This window comes from Lutra lutra, chromosome 6 (genome assembly GCF_902655055.1).
Source record: "Lutra lutra chromosome 6, mLutLut1.2, whole genome shotgun sequence".
Classification (NCBI taxonomy): Eukaryota; Metazoa; Chordata; class Mammalia; order Carnivora; family Mustelidae; genus Lutra; species Lutra lutra.
Window position 1 is genome coordinate 64,427,075 of NC_062283.1, and position 13,515 is coordinate 64,440,589.

A 13,515-nucleotide genomic window follows, 5' to 3' on the forward strand; every position below is an offset into this window, starting at 1 on the left:
AGAAAGGGCTTTTATATCTCCCGAGAGGGTTGCTTTAATATCTTCCATGCCTTTTTCAAGCCCGGCTAGAACCTTGAGAATCATCATTCTGAACTCTATATCTGACATATTACCAATGTCTGTATTGATTAGGTCCCTAGCCTTTGGTATTGCCTCTTGTTCTTTTTTTTGTTGTGAATTTTTCCGCCTTGTCATTTTGTCCAGATAAGAGTTTATGAAGGAGCAAGTAAAAAACTAAAAGGGTGGCAACAACCCCAGGAAAATATGCTTTAGCCAAATCAGAAGAGATCCTGAATTGTGAGGGGGGAGAAAGGGGATAAAAAGGGGTTCAGAAAGAAAGAAAAAAAAAAAACTATTAAAAAAAAGAAAGCCGATGAAGAAAAAATATAAAAAGAGGAAAAAAAAATATATATTAGATAAACTATTTAAAAAACGTTGAAAAAAGAAAACGGTAAAAGTTAAAAAAAATTTAGCAGAAGAAGAGAAAAAGAAAAAAAATTGACAAAGAAAAAAAATTAAATTAACTGCAAGGCTAAAAAATCATGGGGAGAAAGCCATGAGTTCCGTGCTTTGCTTTCTTCTCCTCTGGAATTCCGCCGTTCTCCTTGGTAGGTGAACTTGGTCCTGGCTGGGTTTCCCGTAGATCTTCTGGGGGAGGGGCCCGTTGTAGTGATTCTCAAGCGTCTTTGCCCCAGGCGGAGTTGCACCGCCCTTACCCGGGGCCGCGCTGAGTCATCCGTTCGGGTTCGCTTTCGGGAGCTTTTGTTCCCTGAGCGCTTTCCGTAGAGTCCGGAGGACGGGAATAAAGATGGCGGCCTCCCGGTCTCCAGCCCGGAGGAGCCGAGAGCCTGGGCCCCACTCCTCAGTGCGCCCTCAGAGAACAGTGCCAAATGACTCCCGTCACCCTGGCCTCCGGCCACGCTCCGAGCTGACCGAGCCTGCGACCGGTTCAAGGCAACCCTGAGCTGAGAGTCACTCCTCGGCTCTGTCTCTGCAGCCGGCTTCCCCGTTCTAATACCGGTAAGCTCTGCGACACTGAGACACCCCCGATCCTTCTGCGACCCTGCGGGACCTGAGGCCGCGCTTACCCCGCCTGGGCTTCACCCCAGTTAAGCCTCTGGAGCGATGTCCCTCAGCGGAACAGACTTTTAAAAGTCCTGATTTTGCTCCGTTGTTCCGCCGCTCGCCGGGAGCCGGCCCCTCCCCCCGCGGTCGATCCTCCCGTCGCTTTGGATTCACTTCTCCGCCAGTCCTACCTTGCAGAAAGTGGTTGATTTTCTGTTTCTGGAATTGCTGTTCTTCTTCTCTTCAATCTCCCGTTGGATTTGTAGGTGTTTGCAATCTTTAGATAAGCTATTTAGCTGATCTCCCGCTACCCGAAGTAGTCTCAGCCTGCTACTTCTCCGCCATCTTGACTCCTCCCCCCACAGTGTTTAATTTTTTATATGCTCTGGATTTGGGTTTGCCAGTATTTTGGAGGGGGGGGGCTCTTGCATCGATGAGCTGAAGACAGACTTAACCGACTAATCCACCCAGGTGCCCCATTGATTGATTTTTTTTTTTTTTTTTTAAAGTAGGCTCCACAACCATCATGGAGCCCAGTATAGCTTCAACTCACAACCCTGAGATCAAGACCTGAGCTGAGATTAAGAGTTGGATGCTTAACAGACTGAGTTGCCCAAGTGCCCCAAGTTTATTTCTATTAGCACTCCGAATATATCAGTCACTGCCTTCTGGCCTCCAAAATTTCTGATGAGAAATCTGCTAACAATCTTACTCAGGATCCCTTGTAAATCACTTTTCTCTTGGTGCTTTCAAGATTCTCTATTTGTGGCTTCCAAAAGTTTAATGGTTATGGGTCTTGCTGTGGGTCTCTGAGTTCACCTTCCTGTCTTTCAACAGATTTGGGAAATTTTCAGCCATTTCTTCAAATATTCTCTCTGCACTCTTCTCTTCTGACACTCCCACAATGCATCTGTTGGCACACTCGATAGTGGACTCACAGTTCACTTCTTTCCAATGTTTTCTTTTTCTGTTCCTCAGATCCAATCACTTCCACTGCCTTACCTTCATCAATTCTTTCTTCTATCTGTTCAAATTTGCTCTGAATCTTTCTAGTCAATTTTTCATTTTCATTATCGTACTTATCAGTGCCGCAATTTCAGGTTTTCTATCTCTTTATAGGTTTTTCCATTTTGTTCATACATTGCTTCCCTGACTTTTCCAACATCTTCTTGTAGTTCTTTGGGCATCTTTAGGGCAGTTATTTTTAAAATGTTTGTCTTATAGTAAACCTATTTTTTAAAAGGACGGTTTCTAGATTAATTTCTTCCTCTGAATGGGTCACACTTTCCTGTGTCTTTGTAGGCCTTACGACTTTTGTTGGAAACTGCATATTAAGTCAAATAATGTAGTAGCTGTGGAAATCAAATTCTTTCCCTTCCCTGGGATTTGCTGTTATTGTTTTGATTTCTGTAGGCAGTCTCTGTGCCAAAAAATCAGCCTAAGGCATAAACCCAAGGCCTTTTCTGAGCCTGTGACTGTCCCCGAGTATGTGTAGTCCTTTTCTAATTTTTCCAAATATTCAACTTCTTCTGAGTGTCCTCGAGTCTAAAGTTAAGCTCTCAAAAAGGGGAAAAGGAGAAAATGAAGGGGGCAGGAAAGGGTGCTGGCTTTTAAAAAATTCTCTAGCAGCGCCTGGGTGGCTCAGTGGTTAAGCCTCTGCCTTTGGCTCAGGTCATGATCTCAGGGTCCTGGGATGGAGCCCCGCATTGGGCTCTCTGTTCAGCGGGGAGCCTGCTTCCCCCTTTCTCTCTGCCTGCCTCTCTGCCTACTTGTGATCTCCATCTCTCTGTCAAATAAATAAATAAAATAAAATAAAAATAAAAATAAAAAATTCCCTAGCAGTCACTTCAGCTAGAGGGAGAGGGACTTATACAACAGAGGGGTAAGGTGTGACGACATAGGCTGCCTCCTCCTTCATCTGCACCTCTGATCAGAAATAGCAATCGGTGATCCCTGATTTTAGAGGATGGCATCTATTTTGTTCACCTTGGCTCCTATAAGCTGCCCAGAGGTTTCTTTAAGACCTGTGTGCAGCTAGCTACCTGCTAGGCTGCTGGGTAGCTGCGATTGTGCTAAGAACTCAAACTTACTGAAATTATCTTCACTGTAAGTCTATGTCTCCTCCTATAAGTAAAAAGGTTTCATTAGACTCCAGAGTTCCAAAATAGTATCAGATAGACACTGCCAGTGCGATTATTGTGTAGGGTCGGGAATAAGATTCCTGGAATGTTCTGCTCCACCACCTTCCCAGAATCCTCTATCTAGGTCTTCTTAACTACTTTTTCCAAATAGTTAGGTCATAGTTGGCACTGAGAAAGTAGTGGCAAATACATAAAGAAGTAAACAAATTTATTTAGTTATCTGAATCTATTTCCTGAGTTTCAAACAGCAAGGGATACCTGCTATTAGTCATTTGGATTTCCTTTTCCATCTATTCATATTCTTTGTTCATTGTTATTTTCATATCAGTACATGAACATTCTTTATGGATTTTGGACACAAACCAAATTATGTGTGTTGAAACTATCCCCTGCTTATCTGTACCATGTCTTTTATTTATATTTTGATGTATATACATTTTTATTTTGAAGTAGTCAAATAAATTGTTTTCATTTCTTTAAAAAAATCCTTCTCTACTCCACAACATAAAGAAAATTCTCCTGTAAATAAAATCTCAAAGTTTCCAAGTATGTTTGTTTATATTTATACTGTAAATCTATCAAGTATACAGTATGAGATAGATACTGTGTTTTCTTTTTCTAGGTCATTCTTATACCACTTCTTCACTGGTATTTTATACTATTTTTAATTATACATTAACTTCCAATATTCCTGCATTTATTTCTTCACTCTCTACTTTGGTTCCACTATCCTTATTAAAAGCCAGGGATCTTAATTTAAGAATAAACACAAATTTAGCATGTATCTGAACATCTGTACCTTTTCTAAGGGGATACAGGTTTCAATGGAATTCTAAAATAGAGCATGCAATTCAAAAAAAGATTAAGGAGTACTGTTCTAAAAGATATGGTTATTCAAAAAACACTAATGAGAAGCAATCTCTAATAAAAAGGGATTGAAACCTTAAGCATTTTAAAGGAGGCTAAGGAATCATACCTAGAGCTTTATATATGTTAACAGAAAAGAATTTCTCCAGGGTGGTTTGATTACTTAGAGTCCTACTTGGAGGGAAGGGAATGAAATAAATAACCCTTTCAAAGTCTCTTAAAGGCCAAAATATTCCCCATAAAATCATAGAATTCAGAGCTGGAATGAATCCTAAATATCAGCTGATATAAAATGCGTTTCTGGAAGAGAACACTGACAATCAACTGACTTGGCCAGGATTAGAAATCCTGTTTAATGGCAGACCTGGGAATGAAGTCAGGTCACTGCATTCACAGTACACAGTTCCTAGCATTATACCATTTCCACTCAACAGTGGAGAGGAAGACGTGGCAAGGGGGGGTTGGAGAGGAGGCAATGGGAAGGACAGAAATGAAAAGGCAGTACAACACTGTGGCAAACACACAAAAAATATATTTAAAGCCTCATACATTTATGCATAGAGCAATGTGGAAGCTATTTTTAATCCTAACTACAACTCTATCTTGGCAAAAATATGCCAATGGCCTTAAAAATGATCTTACCCTTTGCTCAAGCAATCCCTCCACTCCAAAGAAATTACTCTAAGAATTCAACTGGAAAATAAAGCAATCAGTGATCTTATCTATAGGAACAAAAAAACAAAAATAAAGCAAAACAAACAAAAAATCCCAGAATACACTTTGCAAGGAAAGTATACATAAAATTACAAGGGTTTATATAAAAATTAATTTAGATTTATGAAGTAGTGTGATCATGGCTGGGTTTTTCAACTTCTATTAAATTCCTCCAGAATAACTAAATCATTGGAATCATTTTAACTATTAAAACAAAATACAGATACACTAGAAAGTTAATAGTTCTCCCTTGCCCCTGCCTCTATGCACATAAACATATATACCCATGAGTGTTTGGCTATTCATTACAGAAATCACATAGTATATAATTCTCTGCAAATTATTTTTCACTAAAAATACTTCAATATCTATTAGCCCTCATACTTTTAAAATTTTTTAATTTTTATTTATTTATTTATTTATTAAGGATTTTATTTATTTATTTGACAGAGATCACAAGTAGGCAGAGAGGCAGGCAGAGAGAGAGCGGGGAGCAGGCTCCCTGCTGAGCAGAGAGCCCAACGCGGGGCTCAATCCCAGGACCCTGGGATCATGACCTGAGCCAAAGGCAGAGGCTTTAACCCACTGAGCCACCCAGACGCCCCCCTCATCCTTTTTAATAAGGACAAAATGCTCCATATATGAACATATAGAGTATGATGTATTCAACAATTTCTTTATCCTTATTGATGGAATGGACATATAGGTCACATTTTTTTTTCTAGTACAATGCTGCAATGTTTTTGCACATTTTTCCCTGTACGTGGGTGCTTTTCTTCTTATACAACGGATTCTCAGAAGTGGGGCAGAAAGAGCAAAGGTTTATATTTATATATTTAATAGTGAGATGCCTTCAGAATTTGAAATGACCAATAATAATGTTTCCTTTTCTCTACATCTATTATAGCATTGGACATAAACTCTTTTTAATTTTTACCAACTCAATAAAAAATCCCTCTAGTTTTTACTAATCTGACGCTACCGAGCTGCAGGTCTTATTTTACCTTTGTTTTCTGTTTCTGAATTGGTCTTTCCAGTGGATTTACCTAAGCACTTTATAGTCTGTTTACAGAATCTGCCTTTATTTACCCTTTCTACGTTTTTGTAAATTTTCTACTTCATTAATTTTAACCTACTTTTTTGTTCATTTTGTTCTTTCTTCCTTTCTCTAACTTTGTAAGGGAAATACCATTCATTTTTTAGTTCTTTTAAAATAAAAGTATTGGGGTGCCTGCATGGCTCAGTCAGTTAGGTGTCTGCCTTCGGTTCAGGTCATGATCCCAGGGTCCAGGGACTGAGCCACATGTCAGGCTCCCTGCTCAGCAGGGAGTCTGCTTCTCCCACTCCCTCTGCCTGCTGATCCCCTTGCTTGTGCTCTGTTGGCAAATAAATAAATAAAATCTTAGAAAAGAAGAAGTATTTAAGGGTTACACATTTTGCTCTAAGTACAGCTTTAGGTGTGTGTGATGGGTTTGGACTGAAGCATTTTTTTTTTCATCACTTGCTAGATAATCCAAATTATAAATTACTTGGAAAAAAATGAAATCTGAAAATGAAAATTTTGGACTTGTAGCTATTCTTTTAATACACTCAAGTGTACCAAAAAACTCCCAACTTTCAAGCTCCTATGAGTAAACAGACTACTTCAGAAGCCAGGGCATTATATGTGTTCTGTAACATCTTAAATCCCAAAATAAAGACACCTAGCTAACTGACTGCATTCCAAAAGCCAAAAAAAAATAAGCCATGTTAGAAATGAAATGGAATGTCCAAAAGAATAGCTACAAGTCCAAAATTTTCATTTTCAGATTTCCTTTCATTTTTTTTTCCAAGTGATTTATAATTTGGATTATCTAGCAAGTGATGAAAAAATAACATTCCTGACCAAGAACAGTTAATTTCCAAGGCACACTATAAATTCTTTCAGTTGCCAGAAGTTCCAAAGATAAAACCAATGAATTACTTCTAATAAACAGGACTCTCATCTTTTTGTATTCTTTATATACTGATTCAAGATCATACCTAACATTTTAGTCCTTACCAGAGATGTCCCAATTTCTTTAATTCTTTTGTCACTGGTGGTACAAAAGTAGAAAATTGACTAATTTTGTGAATGTAGGGTGGCAAATGATTCAATGCCAAATCAACAGTCAAACAGTTTCTAACAAGCTCTTCTTTAAAACCTCTGCTCTGTTACTCTGCTATTCTGTCTGAACATTTTTTTGCATTGCTCACCTGCTGCAAACCCTGAGTCCCAGACACAGGTACTTGCATGATGGTTTGACCTTGTCCACCAGGGACAGCTTGGACCATGATGGGCTGGCCAGTTGATGTGATTAATTGGCCTCCACTGACCTGTACCATTAATGGCTGCCCCTGAACCTAGAAGGAAATAAGATAAGAACAATGAAATAACATAAGACACAAAATGGTTTTTACCAAAGATAATCACTGGAACTATTCTGTTGCCTTGGTAGAGGGGGAAAAGGTAGAAGAGACACTAAGAAAGTAAGTCTCAAGTCCCTGTCTTCAAGTTATCTTCTTTAAAAATGCTCTATCTTTGACTAAACACCAAATTGAACACTTTAAGGTCAGATATAATGAAGTATATCCAGGGTCTTAAGGAAGTCTCAACAGATATAAGGCATTTGTCATCAAATACAGGCTAAATCCATGAGAAGCACTTAATCAAAACATCCAGACTATATGCCTTTTGAGACTAACATTCAGGTATAATTTCTAGTAAAGGCTGGAGAGGAGGCAATGAGAGGGAAGGCTGATGGTGGTGATGGTGGGTGAGTGCAAATTCTACACAACCTGGAAGGAATAAATCAAACCACCCAGCAATGACTCCAGAAGGATGGGTAGCAAGCAGCTCTGGAAGCTTATGCAGAAGACCCGTTCTCCCTATAGTCTCTCAAGCATAAATGAAATATACAACTTTTATTCTCTGTTATCACTCTGGGAATTCTAGTCCTATGGATGTTTCAAGAGCCCACTAGGGAAGGCCTAGAAATATTTTCTGATCAGTTTTCAAGCTCTTTGGTGAATTCCTCACACTGGACCCTCCAATATCTGCATAGTTGTTTTAGTTTTAAAAGAAACAGTGATAAATATGGGAATTAATACACTCAAGTGTACCAAAAAACTCCCAACTTTCAAGCTCCTATGAGTAAACAGACTACTTTAGAAGCCAGGGCATTACACGTGCTCTGTAACATCTTAAATCCCAATATAAAATACACCTAGCTAGCTGACTGCATTCCAAAAGCCAAAAAAACAAGCCATGTTAAAAATGAAATGGAACGTCCAAAAGAATAGCTACAAGTCCAAAATTTTCATTTTCAGATTCTGTCCTTGTTTTGAGGAATTATTTGCAACAGAACACAAGAATATTCATATGACTAAAATATGAATTCTAATTCTAAATTCTTAATTCCCTTGAAAAGTGTGTTCAAGTAACAGTAATTGGTTAAAAGGTCAGTCTTCCCTAGATGAATAGATTAGATATTAAGGTGCCCTCTTCCATGGGGCGCCTGGGTGGCTCAGTGGGTTAAAGCCTCTGCCTTGGGCTCGGGTCGTGATCCCGGGGTCCTGGAATTGAGCCCCACATGGGCTCTCTGCTCAGCGGGGAGCCTGCTTCCTCCTCTCTCTCTGCCTGCCTCTCTGCCTACTTGTGATCTCTGTCAAATAAATAAATAAATAAATCTTAAAAAAAAAAAAAAAAAAAAAAAAAAAAGAAAGAAAGAAAGAAAGAAAAGGTGCCCTCTTCCTCACCACCACCAAATGCATCAGAATCTTTAGGAACATTTAAATCCTAAGTTTCATAAACTATTCATTGAGAAATTCCCCTTTACTTTTTAAAGGACTTTACAATCTGATTCTCTCATGCTTTCTCCCTTCCTTATCAAATTAAATTCCCTTTGCTACACCAATGTTTGCATATACCCCATCAGAAAGGGCTGTTCTGAATATTTATTAAATGAGTAACTGCAAGAAGTATTAAAAATTCTCCAAAATAATGAGACCCCTGGAGGAAAGATTTTCATCATTTACATAAAGTGTTTCCATTTCTTTTAAATAAAATCTACATAAGTAAGAAACATAAATTTTAAGGCCCAACTGTTCGTAAGTTTCGGACTACCCATCAACTTGAACTTCTCCCCTCACTGACATGCTAAATGTATACATGATAAACCATTTGAGACTCCAAGGAGCCCACTGTGTTTACAACATATGAATGATTACAAGGACACATGCATCAGACAAGAAGCCATACAGTTAAGAGCATGTTACATTCCCATTCCACAAGTGGTTAATGACAATACTGTTTTATGTATCAATAAGATGAAGCAAGCATGAAAAACATGAAGAACAAGCTGTTGTGAGATTTGAACATATTTAGGAGTACCTATAAGCTCAGCATTTTTTCAGCCTAATTTATGTCCAGAACTGACTGCATATTACCATCAGGCACTACACGTGGCAAGTGTGTGAGTAGGGCTGAAATGATTACGATGAGGGGCAGGTAACTGCCAGGTGCTTCACAGCACTGAAGTAAGATGCCAGTTCTACATTCTAAATCCTACTTTGAATCATTTCCATTAAATGGAGGAAAAAAGGAAGGGCATTCAAATTTTGCCAATTTCTCAAAACAGAGTCATTTTCATCAAAGTAACCCACAGACACAGAAAAAACTTGGGCTTTTACTCTCATTTTTACATAGGCACTGGCCAAAATATAACCCCAATTTAGGATATTTAGCTTGGCAATACATAATGTTAGAGAACTGCTCTAGTTAAGAATTCTTATAGGCTGTAACACCTAAGTCTTATAGAAAGCATATTCCACCTCTGAGGAAGAGATACACAGTAATCTTTGCAAATGTAGTAATAAAGCTGGACATGGTTTCCTCAGGAAAGGTAGTGAAAAGGCAGCAGCTAAAAGACTAATAAGATTCACTGATCAGATAAACCTTGCAAAGTAAAAGGATTATTCTGCAGCTGAGTTGCCCTTTTAATAAAAATAAAACATAATCTAACCCTAGTTATTTTTTATTCCACTATGATAAATACAAATCGGAATTTTACCGTGCATTCTGATCATAGAGTTTGAGATCTAAATAGATTCTAATGTCACTTGTAAGAATTTCTTGCCGTCACTTATACCATTTCCTTCCCCAGTATTCCCAAAGAAACACAACAGCCAAATTCAGTTTTAGAAAATTGATACTGGGGTCGCTACATGACTAGGCATAAAACATGAGGAAACTGGAATCTTATAAGCCTCAAAGACAAGTTAACAGCATCAAAAACATGCAACTGGCTTTGGCATTCCTCCTTGAGATCCTACCACAAACAGCACCAGACATGAGGATAGGAGAAGTTCATGCAGGGCTTACAGAGAATCAGAGAGGGCACCACTACCTGGAGGGTCTGGACTTGCTGGCCTGAGGCGGATGCCACCTGGGCCTCAGTCTGCAACTGGACAGCAGTGACACCACCCTGCTGCTGAGAACAGGAACAGGAAGAGCTTGAAATGTGTCAGGAAGGAAATGGGAGAGTTCAAGATATGAGATCACCTTACCTCTTGTGAGAGAGGGAGGGAATCTTCTTTCAACAGTCCCACCCAAGAAGACTTTAAAACTGTAGAGACTCCCTATACTGAAGCTGTTTTGTCATGGTAGCAGGATCAAAGATATTAGCCTTCTATCCCCAGAGTGAAACTCAAAACACATTTCCATGACTCAAAAACAAAAGTTGTCCATCGTTAACACAATTTTTTTAAATGAACTCCTTCCCTCCAGAAATAAGCTTTTGATCCTTCTGCTTTGAGTTATCTTAATGCTTTTTATTTCCTCAAATGAGTTCACAACAACAAAGTTATCAGGTTTTTACAGCTTTGAAGCTACAGTGAAGAATTTCTGGGACTTAAATGTAATCACCAGATAGGAAGAATGAAGCAATCACTGTGAACCAAAATCATCTTCATGCTGGTCACTGCTCTCATGGTCCAAAACTAAGATAACTTCTACTTAATTGGATTACCTTAGAAGCAATGTTTTCAGTGATTTAACCTAATTTTTATATCCTTTAATGATAAATTCTGACAGAAGACTTCATCAGGGCGATTCTGTGAATAGAAGGCCCTTTGTGGAATCCTTCCCCAAGCAGGCAGCTGAAGGAAGCTGCCAGAGACACAGCAGCTGCGTGTGGAAGGAAAAGCCAGCGAAGGAGTTTAAATAATTACTTTCTTTTAATCAAAAGTTGCTCCTTCCTTTGATCATTAGCTAGGAACAAGTTACCATCAAAATAGTTTTTGCACTCCCTACCATCTACTTTTCTGTATTCTCTAAGTTCCCTTTTGGAAACAAAACATTCCCCAATCTTGGCCTAAGGTCAAATAGATGCATAATGAATGTCTTTTCTTCTAGGGAAAAACACAAGTAAACTCTTACTAAAATAAAAAGCTAATAAAAAGCATCAGAAAATGTAATCTCTCTATAAATCTAAAAAAGCAATCTATCTTATTAAGGAATAAACCAACAGGGGATTCCTTTCTAGTATGTGCTTATTTGTAAGAGGGCCTAAGTATTAACCTCATGTTGAACTACAGCTTTTCAGGATAAGCACCGTGATGGATCAAATCAAAGAACAGTGGATTTCTTGGATGCTGACTATCTTGGTTTATCACTATGCCACAGCCTTGAACGATCACAAAGCTAGCTTAATCAAGAAGAGAAACAACAAAACTGAATCCAGAAAAAAACAAAACAAAAAAGAACTCCACATTTCCATCTGAGAACAGACCAGGTTTTGACTTTAAGCAAAATGAAATGGGCAATTCAGTATTACACAAGACTCCTGAGAAAAGCAAATTCTATGTTGTCATGGACTGAACACAGAGCTCATGAGAGAAATCCCAGCACATCCAATCTTCAAAAAGCATTCCAGCACAAGTCACCAGACCTATTATTCGTAAGATCTGGGACCTCTAAATAATTCCCCACTTGAGTGGTGCTCCAAAGCTGTGCTGTTTAAAGCAGTTGTACTTCCATACCTGCTGCTGAATCTGTCCAGCCTGCACAACAATCTGCTCTGTCGAACTATTGCTGTTTGCTGTATACTGCTCCATGATCCCTCCAAGTTAGAATCCTGTCCACAGTGAGTTTCACTCAGGAGATCCAAGAAGACTGCAAAATGCACTCCTATTAAAAGGGTTGGAAAGAAACTAAGTGAGATTGTTAATAAAAGCCTTGCCAGATGATTAACATTGATAACTTAATGCTGTGCTTTATTCGAAAGTAAACAGGGTAAGAGAATAGGAAACGTTCATTTTTTACATCATTTGTAACTAGGATTACAAGGCACACTCAGGACAATACCATAACAATACCATAATGCCGTTTCACATGTCTTCAAAGTGCTTCTGATTCATTTCTGATTGGCAGCCTTACCTTCAATACTACCAGGGGAACATTTCAAATTTAGAAATACTCATGAAACCACAATATCACGTTTTTACAAGGCCTATTTAACACTGGTTTTAAGGTCTGCATGTGTATTTTAGAAGATAAACAGTTTCTTTATTTTGTAGCACATTCTTGCTGCCTGCCAATAAAATACCAAATGTGTTACTCTAGTTCGCTACGCATGGTCTGCAGTGTAAAATTTCATGGCTTATCATTTAGTAAGGAAATTACCCAGACCTGAAGTTAACCATTTTGCTTATCAAAATCTCCATTAAGTAGTATTAAGAAAGCTCAAGTGAAGGTTTAGGAATTTGCATTTTAATCCAGAGCAAGAAATAAAAAGCTATACTAATGGCAAAAATGATGTTTATAAATAGAAGGAAAAATTTTACATGACATATTAAGGCTACGAGTTTCTCTAGAAAGAACTTAAGTTTCCCCCACTCTTACATTTAAATGCCTACCTAATAGACCTAATTCTATCCTACCCTTTATTACATAATTTTAACGTTTTTTTTTTTTTTTTTAATGGCAATTTCCAAACCTATGCAAGAACAGTGATAGGAGCGGCCTAGATGGTTCAGTCAGTTAAGCGTCAGACTCTTGGTTTTGGCTCAGGTCGTGATTTTAGGGTCATGAAGTCAAGCTCTGCTTTGGGCTTCATGTACAACATGAAGTCTGCTTAAGATTGTCTCTCTTCCTTTCCTTCTGCCCCTACCCACATTAGTACACCCTCTCTAAATAAATCTAAAGAAGATTCACTCCCTCTGTCCCTCCCTTTGCTTATGTGTGCACACGCATGCTCTCTAAATAAATAAATAATCTTAAAAAAAAAAAAAAAAAAAAAAAAGCAGTACTGAGAACATCATTAATGAGCCCCCACAGCCATCTCCAATCTTACCCCATGGTCAAGCCTGTTTTACACACCTCATCTACTTTCTTCCCACCCCTGAATTATTTTAAAGTAAATACCAGACACTGTAGTATTCCAAAATTCTTTTTTTTAAAAAAGATTTTATTTATTTGACAGAGAGAGTCACAGTGAGACAGGGAACACAAGCAGTGGGAGTAGGAGAAGGAGAAGCAGGCTTCCTGCCGAGCAGGGAGCCAGACAGGGGGCTTGATCCCAGGACCCTGGGATCATGAACTGAGTTGAAGGCAGACACTCAACGAATGAGTCACTCAGGCGCCCGTTATTCCAAAATTCTATCTTTATCTCTAAAGAGGAAGGACTCTTCCTTTGTCATTACCATCATG

The 13,515-nt window shown here is 38.7% G+C and overlaps 1 protein-coding gene across 17 annotated transcripts in view; it reads right to left on the reverse strand.

Annotated features, from left to right (window-relative positions):
- NFYA (nuclear transcription factor Y subunit alpha) overlaps positions 1–13,515 on the reverse strand; it is a 36,277-nt gene that overhangs the window by 16,774 nt on the left and 5,988 nt on the right. For 3 of the 17 annotated variants that reach the window (XM_047732415.1, XM_047732423.1, XM_047732414.1), the window contains exons 2-4: positions 11,847–11,994; positions 10,211–10,297; positions 7,023–7,169 (exon numbers count right to left, since the gene is read on the reverse strand). In XM_047732415.1, the coding sequence (XP_047588371.1) occupies positions 7,023–7,169; positions 10,211–10,297; positions 11,847–11,921 (309 nt within the window). In that variant the 5' untranslated portion in view covers positions 11,922–11,994. Of the gene's footprint in view, positions 1–7,022; positions 7,170–10,210; positions 10,320–11,846; positions 11,995–13,515 lie in introns of all 17 variants that reach the window. The other 14 variants (XM_047732427.1, XM_047732424.1, XM_047732418.1 and 11 more) reach the window with 9 other exon arrangements.